Genomic DNA, 24,563 nt, shown 5'->3' on the forward strand with positions numbered 1-24,563 from the left:
TGGGCAGCCCCTTTCTTTTCTGTGTGTGGAAAAAGGCTGGAATTTCTGACAGCTTGTTTTTCACCCTACTCAGACCACAGTCATGAGTTCTCTCTGCTGGTTGCCTTTATTGTGGCCAGTTTTGTAGTAAGTAAAACTTGTTCTCTTCCCTACACAAGAGACAGTTAGCTGCATACCTGCTGGCTCCATGCCTTTGAAAATCCAAAGAGATAGCTAAGTGATAACGGTGATGTGATGGTTTTCAAACTATATGAACATGTGCCCATCTTGAAGCCAAGCCAATTTAAATATTTAGAAAAAAATAGTTGTACTGAAATGTGTCCTTTTCTTCAACAGGACGTTAATGGAACGTGTTCCTGTCATTCAGTACATCTGGATACAACAACTTCACTGGTGCCTTTTCTCTTCAAGAATACCTCAAATCTTGCAATAATGTGAATGGCAATTGTCACTCCAAATGGAGTTTGTGTTCAGTGTGGTTTTTAGAATTATAAAAGGCTTATTTATAATTTTAGAAACTAATTCAACCCTTCTGATTTAAAAAAACAAAAGTGCATGCAATACAGGATCATACTTGTTTGGCAGAATTTGCAGAGCACTGCATGCTGTAATCCTCCAGATGGAGATAGAATTATTGCTTCTAGAATGTTTTCCACAGATACCAAATGATGCAATTTATCTCAATAGGATGTTTAATATAACCTAAATGGTGAACGTTGCAGAATGTTGAGGTTAGCTGTCACTTGAAAACAGTTTCATTAATTGGTGCTTATTTACAATTTTAGAAAATAGCAATAATCTTAGGATGTGCCAGTCTCACACAGCATCCTTTAAATTACGTCCTTGTGGTAAGCTGAATTTTCTAACTACAATGCAAAAATTGCACAAAATGATCATAAACTACCAATACTCCAGCAATCCCCAGGACTTCACTGACATTTACTTATGAAAGCACAGGTGTGTGCTTTAGCAAGGCCATAATAGTCCTTGTTAAATTTGTTTTTACTTAAAAAGGAGTATCATAAAAAATTGTAGTTTGGAACTTGAAGTATTTTGAAAGTGTGCCAGTGGTTATTTGTGGGCTTGAAATATTTGCTTGAGGTGGCCTATTCAGTATCACTTTTAATGGGCTTTCATACCAGATCGATAGATTAGTAATTCTTGTGAACACAGTAAAAAAACCCCACCTGTCCAGTTATCTCTGTGGGTGTTTATTACATTTTAAGTGTAAAAATTAGAGACCTAAAGAGATTTTATTCTGGCACTTTAAATAGTTTGTTCCCCTTGTAAATGTCTATTTCAATATCAGCATTTTTGTTTTCGAGAGAACTGATGCTGTCTTTCTCTCAGAACCTCATCTGTAGGACCAGCTTTAAATACAAGCCACACAAGTGATGGCTTGGGGCCTTGTGCTTTTATGTAAAAACGTAGGATTTGTCATAATGGAGCTGATGTGTAATTCCCAACTCCACGGTCTCATTCCAGTCGATACCTGATGATTCAAAGGTACGTGGTGCTTTCCCCAGATTCATCTCCACAATTTTGGGATATAACAATCAGAAAGAGGAAAAACTCCTTTCTGCCTCCTCTTTTAATCAGCCCACCGGAACATGACACTTCATTAGTACCACTGTAATAACATGAGCAAAAATATTTTTATTAGGTCTGAAACTATTTTGTCTTTGAAGTTAAGTTACAGGAGCAGATTTTGTGTTCCCTTTCCAGGGATCTGATGCAGATTTACACATCTATGCTCTTTCTCTCTACTTCTTATGTGGCTTGAGACTTTGGCACAGGATCAGATTTCAGGCAGATTTTAGTGTCCCCATGAGCCATGGATCAGCTGTGACTCTTGTTCTACAGATGTGTTTTCATTGGAATTAGGCCCATTAATAACCAATGAGAGCAAAATGAGGTCCTGTACATAGAGTGTCATTCACAGGGACACTCTGAATGAACACGGGGACACAAAGGCACATGCACGTTATGTGGTCTTGTTATCTAAGGAAGTCACAAGAGAAAATGCAACTAAGAGCCTGATTGCTGGTCACAGCTATGGATCTGGGCTTGAAGTAAAACTGCATATTTCTGCACTGATCTCATGACTAAAACCACCACAGTTCTGGAAAAACTGAGCACCTGCAACGTGTGTGGCAACAGAAGATATTTGGATGTCCCGAGTGTGGTTTTGAGCAGAAAAAGGAAGACTCTCTCAAAATCTTGTAATTACCAAGGACTAAGGAGATGTGGGTTTTTTAAAAAATTAGGTGTTGTGTGTTTGTCTTCTGCATGTAATTACCAAGACCTGTCTGTATTATGATTTTGAGCTGAAGTTAAGTTTCCATACCAACTGTGAGAAAACTAAGACTACATGAAGGAAGTATGTTTTTCTTGACAAGCATGAGAGGAAGAGTAGTTCCAGACTTGCACACACCTGTGATGCTGCTAGGAACTATTATTCCCAAAATGGCCATTAAAGACAAATTCGCAGTGCATGGTGGACCATCTCATCTTACTCCCCCAGCAGGTACCTAGAGAACTAGTTAGTCTCAAAGTAAAAGAGAAAACTAATGAAATGACAGCCAATGATTCTTTTTAGTAGTAAAAAAGCAGCTCTAGAATTATTATTTTTTTTTTTTTGCATAATGTTTCAGAGCGGAGCAAACCATTTCCAGCAAAGTAGGAACTCAATCCACAGCATGGTAACAGTTAGTTAAACAAACCTTACTCTACTCAGTTGTACTCTGCAGCCCATAGCCTTTTTATAGGAATATATTGTTTTGTACTCGTTGCCTGCGCAGCTTATTTGTAGCCAATTAAATCTACAGGTCAGATAGAAGATTGCTTTTTGTGCCAATTTAGACACTAACAGCTCCTGTGCTGCTTTTTATCGACATGGCAACAGTGCAGAGAATGCATACCGATAAAGATTATGAGGAATGAACCAGCAAATGCAAAATAACTTATAAAAAGGGACTTCTCTAATTGCTTGTAAGACCCTATGAAAGAACAGATCGTGAATGCAAAACTGATGACTTCACATTTTAATAAGAGTTTCTAAAATCTTAAGTAAGATTTTTTTAATTTTCTTTTTTTCCTCTAAATCACAAGACTGGATAATGCCACACTTGTAAATACAGCAAAGTAGAAACAGAAAGGGTGGATTCTAATAGGTGACAAATAAATAAATTTAAAAAGCCAGTAAGGCTTCCATTACAAGATAGTTTTAGAACAGTATAATCATGATCAAAATGTTAATACCAGGAAAAAGAAGGCAGTTTTTGAGCTAATTTAAACTGTGCAGATGGGCTGGTGGAAGTGAGGCTGCACGGGATGTAAAAAAGCACCACCTTTGGGCCAAGGTGTTCATGTAGAGCAGCACATGCTTGTGAGGGATTTTAAGATTGCTGGAGAATTTCTCCTGCGTGTCATCTCTTTGAAGGCTGATTAACGTCTGTCTCAGTTCAAAGGCTGTCCCAGAGTCAGTCTAAACATGTGGATGTTTTATCACCTATTTCTGGGAAAATGCAATCTCATAAAAATATCTTCAGTCTTCTTCAATGTTTGCAGCTCAATAACATAGAGATTCATGCAGAGTTAGCAGATACTGAGAGTGAATGACTGAGCTAAATTTGCTACTGCACGATGAAGATTTAAATTCAGAAATTATCTTAGATAGATTCTTTCAGCATCCTGACAGGAGAAAGAAAGTTGGGAGCAGGAGGTTGGTGAAGTCCTCCCATCAGTGAGCTGTGGTGCTGATTCGGTCTTGTAGGAGGCTCTGGAGATGAGTGGTAAGTTAAAGCAAAAATACTCTACAGCCTGAATCAAGTAAATGTGAAGGCCAAAAATTATCAAAATGTTCCCTGGAGAATTGCCTGTACATCCTCCGGGATTTGAGCCTTTTAACTTTACTTTTATATTGCATGTATGTACTGCAAAAGTTTGTCATCCTGTAAAAGTGCCATCAGAATTAAATAGTCTTTCAGCTTTATGTAACCTTTGTCAGCAGTTTTTGATTGGTGTTAACTGCACAATGATTTTCTTACTGTAGCATTAAAGAAATGAAAGTCTGTTCATTATGGCTCGCAGCTACATTAGCATGTGTTCAAATGGAATGTTTTAAGTTTCAAGACTGTGTCATGTTTCTTTTAGTCGTGCAGTTAGCAAGTATACTAAAGAAATGTACATTTCATTTTATGCTGGTTTTTGATAGTTTAAAACCACACATGTAAGTAAATGGATCACAGGCTCTTGCTGACACGCAGGTGTGTTGTTTACGTGGAAGCTGTACCTTTCATTTGGTAAACAGAGCACAACCATGGACCACTTTACTGTTAGCAGATGAAGGCACAAACACAGATGAAGTGGGTGGTGTATTTATACTTTCTTATGGCTTTGAGAAGGCGACAGTTCTGCGTTGTGAAACCCCAGTTCTCAAAGTAACATTACCTGCTTGAAAGTAAAATGTCAGCATAAAGATGCTATTTACCACTGTTAGTATTGCTTCCTGTGAAATTGTTTTTTCCTAAAGGGCTTTGACCTGCATTCCAAGCTCTTTATAAAAAAAAAGAGGTCATTTTAGGCTAATTCCTTCTCTTCAAAGTGGAGAATCATAAATAGTTTGGGTTGGAAGGGACCTTTAAAGGTCATCTAGTCCAACCTTCCCTGCAGTGAGCAGGGACATCTTCAACTAGATCAGGTTGCTCAGAGCCCCGTCCAACCTGACCTGGAATGTTTTCAGGGATGGGGCATTGACCACCTCTCTGGGCAACCTGTGCCAGTGTTTCACCACCCTCATTGTGAAAAATTTATTCCTTATATCTAATCTAAATCTACCCTCTTTTAGTTTAAAGCCCTTACCCATAGCCTTACCCTTTAAAGCCCATAGCCCGTATTATTTTTTGTGTCCCTTGCCAAGTTCAGCTCCAGCTATGCCTTGGCCTTCTTGACCCTATCCCTACACAACAAGGCAATGTCCTATACTCTTCACAGTATACTTGTCCCTGTTTCCACTGCCTGTGCATTTCCTTGTTGTCCTTTAGTTTGAGCAGCAGGTCTTGACTCAACCATGCTGGTGTCTTGCCCTCCTTTCCTGATTTTTTTTTATACCAGGGGACTGAGAGCTCTTGCACTCTACGGAAAGTGGACTTAAAGGTCTCCCAGCTCTGTTCTGCTCCCTTGTCCGTGAGGGCAGTTTCCGAGGGGATCCTATTGACTAACTCCTTGAACAGTTGGAAGTTTGCTTTCCTAAAACCGAGAGTCCTGACTCTACTTGTCCTTTGAACACTTGCTTTCTCTGTCTATTTTCCTGTGTGCCAAAAGTCCCTTTCCCCTTCTTTGCTTTCTGTTAAAAGCTTGGAGTCCTTCATAGAGAGTGCTGTGTACATCTTTTATTTCCTCTGCCGTGTTGAAGACCACAGAGCCCAGGGACCCCACGGCAACATGGACCATGGGGACCCAGATGTCGGCCCCACAGAGGAGCTGCGCAGGGGGTCACGTCCCCTCCCCTTTGTAAAATAAACGCAGTGCTTTCTCTGTCAGTTTTCCTGTGTGCCAAAAGTCCCTTTCCCCTTCTTTGCTTTCTTTTAGGAGCTTGGAGTCTTTTAGAGACGGTGCCTAGTGGTTTGTACGTCTTTGATTTGCTCTGCTGTGTTGAAGTCCAGAGAGCCCAGGGACCCCATGGCAACATGGAGCACGGGGACCCAGACCTCGGCCCCACAGAGGGGCTGCGCAGGGGCTGACGTCCCCTCCCCTCGTCTGTGATGTCATTATGGGGCACGTTCCAGAGCCAGCAGAGAGGCAGGGGTTCTAATAGGAGGTTGGAGGGAGGGCAAGGACACAGTGCTGTCAGCACCCGAGAGAGAAGCATCTCCCACTGCCTCAGGCTTCGACGTGGGCGATAGCTTGGCTCGCACCGCATCCTCGTCCTCACCCAGGGAGAGGAAGATGAATGCTGTGGCTTGCCCGGCCTTCAATGGGCTTTGCCCGGAAGGGAACCTGGGCGATGTGATCATCAGCGTGGATGGCGTCACATTCAACGCTCACAAGATGATCCTCTCCGGCTGCAGTCCATACTTCAGGTGAGTGCTTGACAGAGGAGGGGACGGGGCCCAGCAGTATTTCCTGCTCTGTGCCACATGGCCTTCGTGTATCTCCAGCGCTTACGTCGGCACTCCAACTCTCCTCCAGCAGTTCCCCCTAGTCCCGGGACCTCCGTGGACACCAAAATTCCTCCGCGAGCTCAGATCGAAGAGCAGCACTGGAAGCGGTGTCTGACGAAGCCCCAGATGCGGTGCAGGGCTGGGAGCGTGGCCAGCCTGGCTGCTCTGCTGTCAGGCGGGAGGTTTTCCTTCCCCACGCACCGTTATTCTCTGGTGTTCTTGGTGAAGCAAGGCGCCCACTCACCCTCTGGCTCCTTATCCAAAAAACGGGCTAGTAAACCCTTCCTTAATAAAACTCCACGGCCTCCCAGCACGGCTACTGCTAGTGCCCAAATTGGTGCCCGGGGCAGGAGGCACAGGGGATAACGGGGTCAGGGTTTAATGCAGCAAGGCCGCTTTCTTCCCCAGCACTGCTTTGTTTTTTGTCTGGGCTTTGTTTTCCAGCAACTGCGGCAATGCCGAGATGAACGTCTGTAACGTCCCTGGCACTTCCCCGGAAACGATGGGCCTCATTATGGAGTACGCCTACACCGGCACAGTGTCGGTCACGGCGGAAAACGTTGAAAGTTTGCTGATCGCGGCAGACCAGTTCAACATCCTGGGCATCGTCAGACTGTGCTGCGAGTTCTCAAAGTCCCAGCTCTGCTTGGAAAATTGCGTGGGCATCTGGAGATTCACAGGCTACTACCACTGTCCTGACCTGCGAGAGGCAGCCCGTGAGTTCATCCTGCATCACTTTGAGGAGGTGAGCAGGGTGTCCACAGAGTTTCTGGAGCTCTCCTTCCATGAGCTGGAACGCCTGCTGGAGAAGGATGAGCTCCCTGTGAAAGAAGAGGCCACGTTGGAGGCCGTTCTGAAATGGGCTGCTCATGACCTGCAGAACAGGAGGCAGCACGTTGCATTCCTGCTGAGCCAGGAAGGCTGGAGGAGTGGCCAGAAGGGATTTTTCTTTGTAAAATAAACTCAGCGTTACTGACCGTTAAGGCTTTGCTTAAAACTTCTGAACGCGTACGTGGGCAACGGTATGAATGTGTAGTCCCTACTCCCTCTACTTACAAGTCACGCATGCAAATCTGCAGGTGCCCTTTCTATCAGTTTGGTCTGAACTAGATGTTCATCAGTGTCGCCGAAGGTGCTGTTGACCAGCTGTTTGAAGATCTGGAAGTTTGCTTTCCTAAAATTCAGGGTCCTGACTCTTTTCTTCCCTGTGGCCCACACCCGTCTGGACTCTGAAGTCCAGCATTTCCTTAGCACTGCAGCCCAGGCTGCCTCCAATCTTGATGTTACCCTTTAGCTTGTTTGTGTTGATGCCCATCAGGTCCAGTATGGCCCCTCCTCTGGTGGGGCTGTCTATTAACTGGCTTACGAAGTTCTCTTCAAGGCACTCACCTCTGGGAGTCTCCTGGATTGCCTACAGGTTGCAGTGTTACTTTTCCAGCAGCTGTTGGGCTGGTTGTAGTGCCCCAGCAGGACGAGAACCTGTGAGTGTGATGCCTTCTACTGTAGCTGGAGTAAGAAGGCTTCATCAATAGGCTCCCCTTGATCAGGCTGCCTGTAGTAGACACCAGCCACAAGGCTCCCTTTGTTTCCTGGCTCTCTAATTCTTACCCATAAGCTTTCAGCTTGCTCTTGGCTATTCTTCAGTGACAGCTCTTCACAGTCCACCCATTTCTTGACCCAGAGAGCAGTGCCTCTGCCCCTCCTTCCTCTCCTGTTGCTGGCCATGGATAGTCACACTCCAGCCATGGGATTCGTCCCGGCAGGTTTCAGTAATGGCTAGTATGTTGCATCTTTCTAGCAGCACGGCAGCTTCCAGCTCCTCCTGTTTGTTGCCCATGCTGCATGCATTGTTGTAGCCGCACTTTTTCTGGGCTGTCAGCCGTGTCACTTTCTTAGAGGAACACATCTTTGTTCCTTTGAGGTATTTCACCAGTGTCTCCCCTCTTGGGTCCTCCCCTCTTGACTCCTCCCCTGTTGGCTCCTATTTCCTATGGAGCCCTTCCCTCGTGTCTGTAAGACTTCAAGTGTGCTCCGGCATACCCAGCACATGTGAGAGCAACAGGCTGAGGGCCCTCACTAGCACCCCATTCCTCTAACCTTGGTGTGTTGTCCCGCCGCTTGTCACGGGCAAGCCTGATATTGTCCCTCTCCCCCTTCAAGCCTTGTTTAAGGCTCTGTGAATGAGGCTCTGTTCACTCGTGAGCAAAGACCCTCTTCCCCCTTTCAGAAAGATGAATCCCATCTGACGCCAGCAAGCCTCGTGCTGTGCAGGCTGCCCTGTTCTCAAAAACCCCAAAATTGTGTGGGTGACAACAGCCACGGAGCCATGTATTAATAGACTGTGTCTGTCTATTTCTTCCCATGTTGCTGCCCACAACTGGAAGGAGAGAAGAGAAAATACCCTGTGGTCCAGATTCCCTTACCAACCATCCCGAGGCCCTGAATTCTCTTTTGGTGGCCCTTGGACTATGTGTTGCGGCACCTGGGAAGGTAGGGTGGGCAAGGAGGGAGTTCTCCTGCCACCCCGGGCATGGACTTGCCTCCATTCACTCCTTTTCTTGAAGGTACTCTCTTCAGCATGGCGTGGAGAGGATACAGGATCCCCTTAACTTGTTTTTTTTTCTGTGACTGTTCCTGTTTCTGTCTCAGGGAGGGCAGAGCATGATTCCATCGGTCTATCTCTTTCTTGGACTCCCTGATGCTCCCTAACCTTTCTACTACCTCTCGTAGCTCTGTTACCAAGTTTAGCAGATTGTCCACCTGGTCACACCTCACACTGCTGTTCTCACTACTGCCATCCATTACTAGCGAGAGTCTCTGTCAAGCCCTGCAGCCCAAGACCTGCATGATTTCATGGGAGCTCTGTCTGGGTTGCCACATCCATCCCGGTGAGTGCAGAGGACACGGCTTTCTGCCAGGTGGATACGGTAACTCTACTCTTTTGAGAGTGCGATGACCACCAATGGAACTCACCTTTTGAGCTGGTAGAGTGATGACACCCTGCCATGCAAACTGTGCCACACTCTGTTTGCAGCAGTCCTGGTCACTTGTAGTCCCCAGGCTGTTTTTTACAGATTTGGGGTAGCTGCTGTGGCTCTGTCAATGCCCACACCTTGTCACTGTCTTCCACCAGAGCTGCTGGCTCCTGGTGGGTCTCTCCACTGCCCGGCTTTTCCCTGCCTCGGGAAATGCCCCTGTGCATCAAGCTCTGCCGCTCCGCTGTGGATGGGACTAGCTCACCTCGGCAACTGACTACAGTAGCTGGCATTTAGCACTTTAGATTAGAGGACTATAATCTATCCCAAGCAGATGTGATGCTTCTCTATGTGAACTGCATTCAGGACCTTCAGTGAAAACCTGTTTCTGTGTTCTTGATACATGTGCCCCCAAATGAGCATGGACAAGACAAACATTCATTATTTGGAAGCATCATCCTCTATTCACAGAAACCATTTTGCCCTATGAATTTTTATATACTTTGCGCTTTTTATGGCTGACTGATTTTAGTTAATAAAAAATGAACAGTTTTTAAAAAGTAACAAGTCTTTTTCAGTTTTTGTCTATTTTCTGAAAAAGTGTGATTCTTAAGTACTTTGTTAATTAAAAAATAAGCCCAAATGTTGCAGTTTAGAAAAATCACACAAAGTTTATTGTATAAAATTTCTATACTCATTGTTTTTGAAATATTAGAATATGCAGTTATGTTAAATAGCTTACAACAAAGATTTATCAGAATCTCTTGTGACACAAAAGTAAAATTCAGAAAATCTGAAGGACTATTTTATCCATTTTTTTTTCTCTGTTTCTTAGGGCTAAGCTTTGTGACTGCTTTCAGGGTAACTTGTTCACATTGTAATACCGCTTTTAGGGCATGTTGCATAGACAGACTTTCTTTTCCCAAACCTTTATCCATTCTTTACAGTTTTGTAAGTCGATCAGAAATTGAATGTTTTATTCTTTGAAAGCACTTTACATGCCGCAAGTAAGCGAATGATTACTATTCAGGCTGAGGTGAGTTGCTTACTTGAGGGCATGTGAAGTATTAGCTGGTTCTGTGCAAAGTCTTCCTGAAGGCATGCTGTCGCTGCCTTTGACTTTGTCCTGAACCTCACACCTTCGCTCAGAAAAGGAAGCGTGATTATTTCTACATGCTGCTGTAATTTGGGCAGGAATCTATGCAACTAAAACCAGACGCAGATAGAGCTGTGACAGCCCTTTACCATAGAAATACAATTAGTATTTTCATTTCCAGTCAGTGTATGGTGTATTGCTCAACCTGAAGAGCTTGTGGTTTAAAGGAAGTACTGTCTTCATCATCTTCAGCTATAAAATTAATGAAATGCATGTGAAATTTTGAATTTAACCATTTTCGGTTGATTAATACCAGTTAGTACCATATGTTTTTCTCACCCAGACTGGAATTTCAGGAATGACTAACTGGAATCTAAATAACACGTCCATTTCAATTAGTCTGAATAAACAGTGTGTTTTAAAATAGTACCTCAAAACTATATAGTAAATTGGTTATGTTTTTAGAGAATTGATAAAATATGGAGCCTAAGCTCTTTGTATATTACACCAACAGCACCTGATCTGCTCTGAATTCAGCTTAAACGAAATTAAACAAGATTGCAATTGCTGTTATTGCAAATGGACATCTGATGCTGAACCTCAAGGTGACATCTGTTCTCTCTAAGCTTGTGGTCTTTTTTGTTGATACTGCTGTAACTATACCGGCACAATTTATCAAGAGTTGTGATAGGTTGTCCATCACAGGAATTTTAATCTTGGGAATGTGAGTTTGTCTTACACTACATGTATAACAGTCCGGGGAAACAGTCTAGAGTCTCATACAGGAAGACAAAAGTGGTATGTGTGACAGTTTCTTCTCATTTTATTATACTGGTATTTAAAAATATAAATAACAATTTTATAATACTGTCAAGAGTATACAAATGATAAATGAGGATAATAGTTTATCATTTTTCCTGATGTTTGGCTTCATTGGTAATGCTGAATCAACAGCATCATGGAAATACCAGCCCAAGATTCATTCTTCAGCATGTCTTGAAACACTGACTGCAGGCTGCAAAAGGAAACTTGCTGTGAATACAGGACCCTATTTAATTCTTATTTATGGTTAATATCTATCTGATGGCTCCAGAACTCACAAACTTTATCAGGGATCTAGAAAAAGAAGCTGTGCTGACATGTACCTTTATTTGCCTACCAAGAAGTAGGCTGACCAGAGCCCAGATGGGGACCAGCATGGCAGTAGGAGGAGAAGCCTTGCAGGAAAGGCTGGAATCTGAAGGAGGCAGCCAGTTTCTGTTTAACACCTGCTTTGCATAAAAGGAAGACGATTGGGGTTAATCAGTTCCCTTCTTCACTAAGGAGCCATGCAGGTGGAGCTCACTGGAAGAAAGGGCCTTGTTCCCGCCACACTTGTTCCTGCCACTGCTCATGGAAGAAACAGGTGAATCCTTGTTGTTTTCCCTCTGTAAGACGGATGACATTTTAAATGGAAAAAGGTTTCCTGTGCTCTCTGGTGTGTCAAATGCTGTTTGTGTTTTGGCTCTGCCAAAAAATGTAAAGAGGCACAAAATCAGATAAAATGGACCAAAAACGTCAATAGGAGAAGCTGGGTTGAGATGTGACTGGCAATTGTGTGTGTATGTACTGCAGACCTGAGGACTCATAGCGTGCACTTGTCCAGCAAGGCTGGTCTTGTTATTGCCGGGTAGCTGGACGTGGGGTAGCATCGCTCTGCCTGCGGGCAGAGAGCTGGGTGCTCTCCCTCCTGCCCCCAGGGCCCTCCTGGTCCTCCTGGGCTGTACCCAAACAGGGCGCTGCGTTCACGGTTTGTAGGAGAGCATCTTGGAGCAGAAGAAAATCCTTCAAAAACCTTACCCAGAAAAGGCTAGTGGGCATTTTAGATGAAAGTCTGTGTGCTAACCAGAGGGAGGCAACTTAAAGAGAAGTAAAAATCTATATCTATTTTTCTTCAGGAGACATTTGTGTGAAGAAAGTTCCCAAGCTCTTTTTGCCTACCATAAGGCACGAAGCAGAGTATTTCCCACGAGATGGCACTCTTGCCTTATGCACAGAAAAAGCAGGTTTTAGCCTCAACTGCAGTTTTAAAAGCAGATTGACAAAGTGAAGTTTGCAAACAAACGCATAACTTTTACAGATCCAAGCAGTTATCAACAGATCTCAAATGGAGAATCAGCTTGCCGATTGATCTGTTAAAGGTCGCTGCCTGATAAGGATGTGAAAATTCCCAGCATATGGATGATGAGATGAACATCACTATCAACCCATTATTGGAGAAACTGGTTTGGATTTAGGTTTTTTTGGGGTCAATTTTTTGAAATTAATGTGGCTCTCTAAGGTGAATGGTATTTACCTGCTCATATTCTGACTGATCTTCTGAAAGAACTTTCACTTTAAAAAAAGAATCAACAAACCCCAAACTGAAAATCAAGTTGAAAATTAACTACTTTTAATGTTTGTCCATTTTTTATTATGTCTAGTTCTTATCTAGTTTGAGAAAATGCCATCTTGCAAAATTGCTGTACTTCGAGCGACTGTTCATTTGTGATGGCTGGCTGGTAAGTTGCTCCCCTATTCCCTTTCTCTATGACTGAAAGAGGGTTTTTTCCTAATAAATTCAGCAAAGTCTCTGAATCAGAAACATACACCCTGCCTTTAGCTGTGCTTTCTGTTGATTTTCTAATCAAAGACAGGGTCTATTGCATTGAACCACCAAGGTAGAGCTGGAAGGAGCCCTGCTGTCACAGAAACTGCTTTGGATAATCCTGTTCTTAATCTTACTAATTGCTGTTTTAAAAACAAGTTTGTTTTGTACCACGCTCTATCTGTTATTGCAGTGTCGTTCCAGAATTTCACTTCTTGGAAACTTTCTTCTGATTCCCAGCCCGAATTTATTCACTTGCAGGCTATATCTCTCTGTTCTTCTGCCAGTATCATTCTTTATCTTCAGAAGTCCTTGTTCCCTCCTTTGGTATTTGCGCTACTGATGAGAGCAATCATCTCTTCTCTTAGTTTTTGTTTCTCTAGGCTAAAAAAGCCAAATCTTTCCATCTTCTCTGAAGAGAGAGGCTCTTCATTCCCTTGATTATCCTGTTTGGGTGGCCCTGGGTGTATTTCTGTTTCAATCCATCTTTCTTGAGCACAGATGACTAGAAATAGTGCACAGTATTCAGGATAAGTCCTGACATGAGCTTTGTATCATACATTTATCAATTTCATTACACCATTGTAGCATCTCTGTGGTAAGTGGCTCAATATCTGTGATCAATTAATAAGCTTTATTATCCTCAGTTGTTTCAAACTGGTGAATCATTTTCCCCTAGAACGCCAATTCATCCCCATGCTTTTTTTGTGGGCTCTTGATTTTTCCATCTCTAAATGCCTTTTGTATGGGTGGCACGGTTATTTTAGAAATTCTGAATTTGGGAACTCCATTTGCACGCGTACCCTGACAGTGGTGTCTGTGGATGCCGTAATGCATCATGGTGTGTTCTTCTATTGCTAAAAAGTGCCACAGGGTGACGCCTTGCGTTTAGTCGCCATAGCAGAGTTTAACAACCAACCTTACAGAGTTTTAGTAGCAATAAAAGAAACTGCCTGGAGCTTGACAGTACAGAGGAAAATATCTTATTTAGCTCTATTTATATCCACTTTGCCAAGAGAAGAAATAAATGCTAAGAATGTCACTATAAACTCGTTGAAGTATAGGGTACCAATCAATGGACAGAAGGTCTCTTTCAGTATTAACAGAATGAAATACTAGAAATTCCTCAGGGAAAGAATGTAATTCCTGTACCTGATGGTTTTAGCAAGAGCTTAAAATAAAATGGAAATATTTTATAAGTCGTCTAACTCCTTATCTTTTGATTGATTAATGACATGGCTCTCATTTCTTGAGAATTGCTTTTTTTTCTCAGTCATATTTGTCCATCTCTTAAATTTGCTGAGGGCCATCATAACCATCTCCACAATATGTGTACGTCACTTGTCATGGACAAAATACCCCTGTGAAAGTATTTTCTGTGATGTTTCTGGATTTGTGCTGTTTGTCTCTAAGTCCTGGGCCATCCAGAACTTTGAAGTCCTTCTTCCTTTGGTTGGATGTGACTTTCCCCAGGCTAGGGATGATTTGGTGACATCACTTCATGTCTGAACTAGGCAACCAGCAATAGCCAAGTGGGCAACATGCACAGGGCTGTCTCTGCCACTGAAGTATCCTGTTAATGTATCTAAGTCTCTGTGCACCCACAAGATGTGGTTATTGTCCTCATGATTTGTCTACCTTACAGCTCCTTGCCTCTTGCAGACTAAAATCTCCAGGGCAGGGACCTCTGCTTGTGCAGCAGGGCTGGATTTTGCAGGCAATGTGTCTGCACAGCAGATGCAGCCTTACCATTATCACCGCTCGGTGAAATGTGATCCCCTGGTCCCATGAGACGGCTGTGGACCCATCCACCTTCCCGTTGCATGGCATCAATCACTATCTGTGCCCGGGTATTGTGCAGTTCGAGCAGTTCCGTCATCTAGTATAACGAAAACAACCCGTGTAGCTGTGTGAGTGCTTACATGCGCAAATTCCTACGAGCAATAAAGGCAGGGAGGGAGGGTTAGAGGGAATATGATCAAAAGGCAGATTGCCTCTACAAGAGCGCCTCCCTAAGTCACCCCTGAAATGTAAGTGGGCTTTTAGGTGTTCCTGCAGGTAATGGTGCACTTTTCCCGTCTTTTTGAACAGGCTTAAAGGCAACCTCCTCGGGGTGCACACAGAATGACAGAATCACAGAGTGGTAGGGGTTGGAAGGGACCTCTGGAGATCATCTAGTCCAACCCCCCTGCCAGAGCAGGGTCACCCAGAGCAGGTTGCACAGGAACGCGTCCAGGTGGGTTTGGAATGTCTCCAGAGACGGAGACTCCACCACCTCTCTGGGCAGCCTGTGCCAGTGCTCTGCCACCCTCAAAGTAAAGAAGTTCCTCCTCATGTTTAGGTGGAACTTCCTATGGTCAAGTTTGTGCCCGTAACCTCTTGTCCTGTCCCCGGGCACCACTGAAAAGAGCCTGGCCCCATCCTCCTGACACCCACCCTTGAAGTATTTATAAGCTTTGATAAGATCCTCCCTCAGCCATCTTTTTTCCAGACTGAAGAGACCCAAATCCCTCAGCCTTTCTTCACAAGAGAGGTGCTCCAGTCCCCTAATCATCTTTGTAGCCCTTTGCTGCACCCTCTCCAGAAGTTCCCTGTCCTTCTTGAACCGGGGAGCCCAGAACTGGACACAGCACGCAGGGAACGAAGCTGCTTGGGAGATTCAGCTGAGCCAAAGACAGGAGGTTTTTCGCAAAGCAAGCTCTTCCCCCCCAGCTGCTGCCTAGGAGACTTCTCAGAACCTGAATAGACAGGCTGTTCTTATATTAAGTTTTGGGTTTTTTTAACCCGGCCTCATAATAATATCAGATAAATGAAGACTTCAACAAATGGTGAAAGTTGCCTGAGAGAAATTGCTTTTGGCAACTGTTCCTTCTAATTAAAATGAAAGTCTGAAAAGCCTCAGTCTTTGGGAACAATTAATAAAATGCCAGCACTAGATAAGATACAGATAATTCTTTGTGCCTATTAACTTCTTCCTACAATTAGTGTATGTGTCTTCAGCCAAATGCAGCCTGACCCTGGTACGGTATGAAGGAGCGGTTCTGATTAAAAATGAGGGCAGCACCTCTCGCTTGCCCTGCTGAGCAGGCCAGTGCTTTCCCACCTTCCTGCTAGCAATGATAAGAATAATTATTAGAAAGTTTCAATACTGAGAGACTCCCCAGGACCCTACAGTGGGCATCAAGGCACTTTGTTCTGGTTGCTTAGATGCAGCAGGTACATCATCTCTGTAAGCATTTGGGTGGATGGCCAGACAGAAATAAAGAAAAGAGAAATTTTCTCCCTCTAGAGTCCAAGGTACCAATTTCCCCTCTGGGGGCTTAAATGCTGATGCGGAGTGGTCAGAGACACAGGTGTGCAGGACCTCCAAGTTCTGTTTAGAACTAGTTATTCCTCAGCCTGTTAAATAATTTGCAGTCGTGATGCCAAAATCCCGAGGAAATCTGTCCTTGCTGTCCCCTGAAGGGGCAGCTCAAGCCCAGGAGGCTGGTGTGCTGGCAGCGCACGGGGATGGGGTGTGCTGGGGGATGTCCTGGGGGAGGTTCTGCACCCTGGGACTTGGCCCAGGGGCCTCAGAGGCCATGCCTGTCCTCTGTCCCAGCCCATGAGGCCAAAAGCATGTTGAGAAAGCACCGAGCAGGAACCGCAAAGACGACCCATGTGTGCACACGAGTGCAGGGGGCAGGTGAATCCCCCAGGAAAAAACACACAGACGGAGGCTTTGGGAGGCACTGTTGGATTTGCGGCAGCTCGGCAGTAGGAGATGTGTCCCCAAAACCGGAGAGACGGGGCTGCGGGGGGAGGCGCCTGGAAGAAGGAATCTGGAGGACAGCCCTGGATCAGCACATGGGGAGGGGACGTGCTGGAGCCTGTGGGACGCAGATGAGGCAGAGGCAGGCAAAGAAGGGAAGTTTTGAGCCTATTATCTTCATATGGAGAAAGCGCGAGCCAGGGGTGTGGGAGCGCTGAGGCTGCAGATGTGCGTGCGTGAAAGGCAGAGGGGCAGGGAGCAGCCAGCCTGCTCGGCTCAGGAAGAGCAGAGGCAGGGGGTTCAGGCGATGCCTCCTAAGTAAAACCAACTGTAAGTAGCGTTTCAGACAGCACAGAGTGAGAGCTGAAGATAACAGATCAATGTCATCATCCAGGCTGGGGATGCAGACCTCCCCCCGCCCCTGACAGCTAAAGCATGGCTATATAAACCAGCAAGTACTTAGAAAATAAAAGCACAGTACAAGCTAAAGGGACTGGTTGGCATATCCAGTCCAAGTAAGGCAAAATGCCACCGCATGTAGGGGCATCTGTGTGTGGGACAGGGACCAACAGCCCCATGGGAAGACCTGAGCTAGCCCTTCAGGAGCTCAGGTGTCATGAGCCGTCTTGCCTTGCCGTCTGGGTTGCAGCCCAGGCAGATTTCCTCAATCGAGGCTCAGAGATGTGTAGAAGAGCTGTAATTAAGCAAGCCACGTATAGGAAAGTGTTCCCAGAACTTGCTTTAGCCACTGCCACAACCTATTGGTTTCAGAAATGAGTGCAGAGTAGCTGTGCTGCTCCTCCACTGCTGGGCTTTGGTTCAAGGCAGGGATTTATTCTGGCTATGCTATAGCTCTGGGTGCCTGCATAAGCCTGTTTTTCCTTTGCTTTGTGTGCAGGAATGAGGGTCTGGGCCCAAGGCTGCTCTCTGACTAGGCTCATTCCCAGAATAACTCCTCTCCCAGCCTCCTCTGCCCCCCCAAGAAAAAAAAATTCTTAATCAAATATATAAACACTGGCAGCTTTCAGGTTTGTGTTTCTTTCTGAGCCTAATTTAAATGAACAGCAGACATTTTATAGGCTTTTCCAAGTGAACCTACAGGGGCTTATTTGCTCGAGTCTGACTTTCTGACAGCTCTCTACAAGCCTAATCAAAACCAGACTTAACTCTCATATGAAGCAGAATAATATATATTCACGCAGCTACAAAGAACCAGGCTAAATGTAGTAAGTCATAAACCACTACTATGGCAGCAATCACTCAATCATGTGCAGTTACCGCGCTTGGATTTTGGAACAAGGGGTGCATTTGTTTTGTTCTCATTGTACGAGGAAAGTCGTAGTGGCGAGGAGCCGAGTAAACATGCCTTGTGTCTAGAAAACGCCCCACATGTGTAACTTGGAGCTTGTAACTACGAGATAGAGGATGCTTCTTTGCTCCTCTATCCACAGGTGGGAACACTGAGGTGATGTCTCTCGAGGTGAGGTGCACCTTAGGGGAAGCTGCTGGGAGGGAAGCCTGGGCAGAACAAACTCGAGGACCAAGCTGGATTTAAGGGAGATTTGTATTTATTGTCTTTGCAGTTTGTTGTTCTTCAATACATAGATCATATTTCTGGAATGTTCCCAAGACTTCCTTTATTTAGACAAATTCTGGGTGGCATAGTTAGGGTAGGGAATACTGCGGAGATATTAACTACTTAAAATGTCTTGATGGAGACTTAAGCACTGACCTCTAAAAGAAGACTTTTTTCTATTTCTGATTATCCCACAGTGTTCCCATCACAAAGTATCACCTCTCTCTCTACAAGGATGTGTTCATGTTCAGTTCCTGACATCTGGAAGAAATTTCTCTTTATCTAACATATGCATTTTCAAGTGAAATGTGAAAAGAGGTGCTGAACTGATAAAGCAGGGATGTACCTTTGGACTGGACCAGATGTTGAGGTGCTGCAAAGGAGAAGGCATTCTGCCCAAAACAAGGAGGAAGACAAAGAAAATCTGCAGGACTGGGCCAAGCTGGAGGAATGGTAAAACCCTGTGCCCATCTGGGAGGCATGGGGCCGTTTAGCCTTCCTTCACCTTCTAACAAAGACTGAGTTTGCCTGAAGACGGAGAGACTTTAAGCAGCTTTGGATTGTGAGTTTTTCTGGCTAAATTAGCTTTCAGTGTTTCCAATTAGTCTGGTAAACTGTTGTGTGAACTGAAACTCTTGCCTGTTAGAAGACAGCCAGCACTGGCCACGGCTTGCGTAGTATGGCTCACCTGGTTTCCTTTAACTTTTTTCCTTTCAATGAAGGTCAGCTATTCTGTGCTGAAGCCACAGTTCGGCACTTGCTGTATTGCCTTAGTGATTTTAGGGTTGATGATGATTGCTTTTGTGGAAAACCCCCGCATTATTTGCAACTACCTATTGCAATTTGTCTAGAGGAGAGACTTCAGCTCTTGGGTTGAGATTCCTTCAAACATTGTGCTTGCCCAAGGGTGACTAATGGCACCCTTTCTGCTGTCTCCCAGTGATTTGGAAGGAAATGTCTGATCCTAGAGAAAAGTTGCCTTGTCTGACTCTTTCAAAACGAGGTCCTGCTCACTACCATTCTGCAGAACACATCCGTTGTTGGATTTGGTGGTATTTGATGTCCATGGATGCAGGAGAAGGTCTCCCATGGAGAACAGTAACAGGACCAAGACATGGAGTTGCAGCATCGCCTACATGGTCACGTTCTATCACCATGGGATGTTTTGGGTGGATGTACAACAATAACGATTTCATTTTGGTTTGTTTGTTTTTCTAGTGACTTGCACTGAGTGGAGGGTGAAGAACAACTTCATCTGTGCAGATTAGACTAGAAATTTTTTTTTCCTGGACACTCTTTTAGAGTGTTCAGATCTGCAGTTTTGATTCAGGGTCTGTTTAACTGAGAAATTTTGTGGGGTGTTATTTTTTTGTTTGTGCTTCTTTGTACAAAGCCAGCACGCAGACAAATGTCATTAACTGCATGGGCCAGGTATTTTGTCTGAAGTAATTATTTTTGACATCTCTCTGCAGAGCATTATCACTGAATATTTTACTTTATTTTTTTTTAATATGCTATAACCATTTGATATGCTTTCCAGGTTTGGTGTCTCTCAGCGCAATGCATTACAGTATTACTTGCTTTTAGAAAGCTGGATGACTATAGATAAAACATTATCTTGCTTTAAAAGTATGGAAGTGTCTTTTATTCTTGTTTTTATGAGTAATATCCAGTTTTGGCTTAAGAACACCCACGCAGTATAAATCAAATGCTTTTAGATACTTAGACTTTTCATCATTTTTCTAAAATGTGCATGTGTTGACATTTTCTGAAACCACCTTTAAAGTCTTTTTGGATGGACCATTTATACCGCATCGTTTTTTAGGCTTTCATTTTAATCTTTCAGCCTGTCCAGTTTTATAGGTGTCATGGTGACTCTCGGAAACAGGAATTTCTGTTTGCTTTTGTTGCTGTTATAAACAGACAAAGTGATAGTAATAGCTGACTGAAAAATATCAGACTTTGGTAGGTTTTTTTTTACCTCTCTGTGAAGAAGATGAAATAATTGGAACCTTCTGGATGGCTTTTTAGCCGTCCGCTTTTTAGCAAGACCGCTTTTCACTCTGGGCAGGAAAAAAGACTGAGAGAGAGGCAATCATGTTACTCTTTTATTGTATAAACGTTTAGGAGTTTTAATGGTGGTTGTTGCACTGAATTGGAATAAAATGCAAACTTGTTAAAATTGTAGTGCTCAATTATGCACGAATTGGCTCAACATTTGAAAGGTCCCACCAGGGACTGATTTGCAGCCTGGCTTCTGGTGCCGTCTTGCTGCCCAAGAGGCCAGGGCAGTACAGAGAGCAGAAGACTTTTGTACAGCTGTACACTGAACTTTGTATCATGCAGGCTCATGGAGCGGAAAAATCCTTGTTTAGCAAAAGGAAAGCCATTTTCCACCAATGTTGAAAGAGTGGCACTCAATATATCAAGGGTTTCATTTGCGAAAAGTTGGCTGGATGGGATATCCATAAAAATGAGTGTCCTGGAGGGTATTCCACTTGCATGTGCACCTGGCTACACTGAGGACCCCACTGATTTTTGCCCTTCCTTTCTCTGAGAGGAAAGAAAAAGGTCTTTTCGTACAGAAAATCATCAAACCAATCTTTAAATAAAAAATGAAAAATAAATATTTTTGCCTCTGCACTTATATTAGTGACGAATATTCAAATTCTGTGTACACTTGAGAAAGTGACTCTTTTGGAAATTGAATGCCTTGGTTAATGGCGACATAGCGGAACATACAGTAATAATATTGAATCAGATTGCATTGAAAAAATCAAATCTGCAGCATTTGGAGACAACGGGCTCATTAGTAAAGGAGGGAGGCATAATAATTCACAAGATCAAGTTGATAAAACGAGCAACCTCATGGGCTGGATTTAGCCATTCCCCTACCCGGTTACTTCTCACGGGAAACCCTGATCCTGCAGAAGAGAGTGCAGCCACATGAATGAAGTGTGAGAGAGTTTTCTCCTTGCCAGCAATAGCAATCAGTTTTTTTGTCTCATTTGCAAGCAATTTTGAGATCCTATTGGGGTATGTTTTTTTTCCTTCTTGTGCAAATAAGTCTTCTCCTTTCCCATTGTACCAAACTGGAGTCAGAATATCAAAATCCAAACTCGTTTTTCTTGCAGATGATGCTGGCAGTCTTTATCAGTGCCTCTGATTATTTGTAGTGATGTAAATACCGTTTGGGTGCTATGTGTCATAGCAAATCACAGCCTGGTGGTGACCTAATAGGTGAATTGTCTAAATGCACCTTTCATAAAGGGCTGGTTAGTGAACAATAACAGTAAGAAGGTTTTCTTCTGGACACAGAACATCAAGGTATGTGTTTTTCAGACTTTTTATCTAAACGTACCCCAGATGTACTCCTTACTGCTTGGTAGTCACTGCATTCCTCAGATAACTCTTTGGTAATGATAATATTAGCAAAACTCTAGTTACTGTTGGTGCACAGCAGCTTTCAAGTATACAACAATTTCCTGTTTGAAAAGAAGGAGATTCAGGTATGTTTTTTCTTTATTGTCTTACTAGGAGGACTGTCTTACTTACACATCTTTAAAAGGAGGCAAACAGAAGGCGATACATGCACAGACTGTATTTTTGCTACCTCTCTCTGATTGCCAGCAGATCACAGCAAGATGTAGGTTTCACTACTACTATGCTATTTTTTTTTAAACCTGGATAATATGCTAAAGTTTTCTTTTTCTTTCATTCTTTATTTATTTATTTATTTTTTTAAGTAAGGTATATGTAGAGGAAAATTGAAGTTTTCTGCTGAGTTGTTTCTTGCCAGGCTTTTTCAGGTGCAGGGTATAGTGACAGCCAAACTCTTTGGAACTTCTTAGGACTGTCAGTATAATCAAGGGGAATTGCACGGTGATAAAGTTATGAATCTATGCCACAGTGCCCGTGTGTAATGGGTGTCAGTAGACTCATATATGTTTATTATGCCAGGGTGCTTTGGCATAGCTCCATATTTTTCTTCAGATGCAGCTCTTGAGTGCCGTATATGTGTGGACATACACATACACACAGGAGAGAGAGAAAAAGAAATATGTCCTCCCTCTGCGTTGTCTAATTCTTTGAAGGCAGCATCTGCTTATAATGATAATGGCCATTGACAGGCAGATGTTCCAAAGCTGGGTCTGACTATAGCATAAATCGAGATTTTGACAATTCCTTTATATTTGGATATGGCACTTTCAAATCACCACGTATTTTGAATTTAGGAAAGACAGAAATGTAACTTCTTTGATTTTATCTCGGAATTTAGGCCCAATAGCGGGTTTCTTAAATTATGAATTCCTTTGGCAGGAGCCGTGTTTTATGGTGCAGCCACAATTCCCAGTGGAAATGAAAAGTTGTGATTTGGGTCATTTGTTCAGAGCTGCGGTTGGGCAGGCTCTCTCTGCCTTGGCTGGTATGTGCAATGTACCAACGTCCTTACAGTAGTTCCCATCAGGATTTATAAGGAGGTTTTTGTTTACCAGAAGTTCTTAGAAGGAAGACATGGCTTTAACTCAAATAAAACATGTAGCAACACTCACAGCCAAATCAGCTTTTATGAAAATAATTTTGAAGGTCCTGTTTACAGCAAAACAAATCAGGAACTGCGTATTTGAGTCGGAAAGTCCAACCTATCTTGTTTTGTCTGACGCCACAGGAGGGGAGAGAAGGGGACAAGGCCAAATGTAAAGGGGTCGTAGGAGGAGGTTGCCTGCGTTACATCATCCCCCCTTTTCCAGTGGGAATTTTCCTGTGGGGACTGTACACGCAGCAGGTTTCAGGCTGTGTAAGGGGACAGGACCCTGGCCATGGCTGTTTGCCACCAAGATGGGCTCTGAGTCTTGCCCAGCATCAGCCAGTGATGTCTTGGCTCCCTGTCTTCCTTGGCTTGCCTGACATGTGCTTTGAGGGGACATTCCAGCACACAGCTTGCCTGGTGCTGGTGTGCCACGAGGGATGGGCACATGGATGGGCAGAGGATGGCAAAGGGACAAGTATGTCCAGTGCTCCCAGGAGCCCATGCCTCAGCCCAGGGGCTCTCTGGGCTACTCCACAGAGCTGAGATTAACTCAGGGAAGTGCATTATCCTGCATAATTCCCAATGGGCTTCGACAGGATGTAAATGGGGAGCAGTTCCTTCTGCCGGGACAGTCTCCTGGCCAAGGACATGCTCTGGCCCAAGGAGACCATGCGTTGCATGAGATCTTGGACTTCACTCTAAAATGAAGTAGGGTCAAAAGACTCCCCTCTTCTTAACGTGAAGTTTGGGGCATTCTTGGGTTTCAAGGTTTGACTCAGAAAGTAAACCCTGGCAAGACAGGCAGTTAAATTGTAAAGCTGCTAGTTTTCCCGAGTTACAAAGCTATATAGGACACTGTGGTTCTGTACTGCATAGCTACACAGTACACATGGTGAGATTCAGCTGGGTGAGCTCCAAGGCAACATTTTGTCTCTTATTGATAATTATTTGTCATAGACAGATGAAAGAAACACCCCCCCCCAACAAACCCTGGTTAGATTTTCAAGCTGGGAGATAATTTGTCCATAGTTAAACAGAAGATATTTATAGAGACATTAGCTGGTTGTACAAAATACTTCAGAAGTTTGTTTAGAAGTGATTGAGATCAGCTGTTACTGAACTGAAAAACCAACCACACAAGCTAAGTCTACAGCCCTTGGTCTGTCTGTTGTCTGTTAATGTAGCGCTTTATTCTTCCAGCAACATTACCAATCTGTGGCAGTAACATCAATCTCCTGCCTTTTATTGGTGGGTATTAATAATTCGAGGATTAAACTCATCACTGAAGAGGGGCAATTTCTGTGGGTTTTAACGAGAAACTGCTCCAGCTCTTATATTAAAATATATGAAAATATCACCATGTTTGAGAAGTCAAGCACTCAAGCATTAGGAAAACCAGTGTAGCTCCCAGCCTGAGCTCCCTTTTCCAGCAGTTGTAAACTGAGCCAAAATGAGTGATATGGGTGGCAATGGAGGGCCCTTCCCTGGCAGAACCCTGCAGGTCAAAATCCACTACTGCAGTAAGCTACAATTAAGACAATGATGGGCTCAGTGTGAACCGGGCTATTCTGCACCCATCCAGCCCTGCTGGCTGCCCCATACAACCACTGAACACTTCTTACAGCCCTTCTTCTAGCCCTCAGCAAGTTGTGGGCCCAAGCACAACGGCGTGTTTTGTACAAGCTGAGCGAGTAGAGCAAAAAATGTCATTAGGGTAATGAACTGGACCTGCCTCATGTGGAAAGGAGCTTTCCAGACCATGCACTTCCCACTGAAGGCAGCTACGCTCCACTGGTGCCCTTCCTCTAGGCCACTTCTGGAGTATATTGTTAAACAGAAGCATT

At 43.9% G+C, this 24,563-nt stretch overlaps 1 protein-coding gene across 5 annotated transcripts in view; it reads left to right on the forward strand.

The window, feature by feature from the left end:
• The window catches only part of SPATA18 (spermatogenesis associated 18), a 29,390-nt gene extending 19,853 nt beyond the window's left edge, over positions 1 to 9,537 (forward strand). For 4 of the 5 annotated variants that reach the window (XM_074588048.1, XM_074588049.1, XM_074588050.1 and 1 more), the window contains one exon: positions 337 to 5,332. In XM_074588048.1, coding sequence (XP_074444149.1) covers positions 337 to 344 — 8 coding nt within the window. In that variant the 3' untranslated portion in view covers positions 345 to 5,332. Of the gene's footprint in view, positions 1 to 336; positions 5,333 to 5,592; positions 6,084 to 6,608 lie in introns of those variants that run through there. The other variant, XR_012587105.1, reaches the window with a different exon arrangement.
• The last annotated feature ends 15,026 nt before the right edge of the window (positions 9,538 to 24,563 follow it).

Source organism: Larus michahellis, chromosome 5 (assembly GCF_964199755.1).
Source record: "Larus michahellis chromosome 5, bLarMic1.1, whole genome shotgun sequence".
NCBI lineage: Eukaryota > Metazoa > Chordata > Aves > Charadriiformes > Laridae > Larus > Larus michahellis.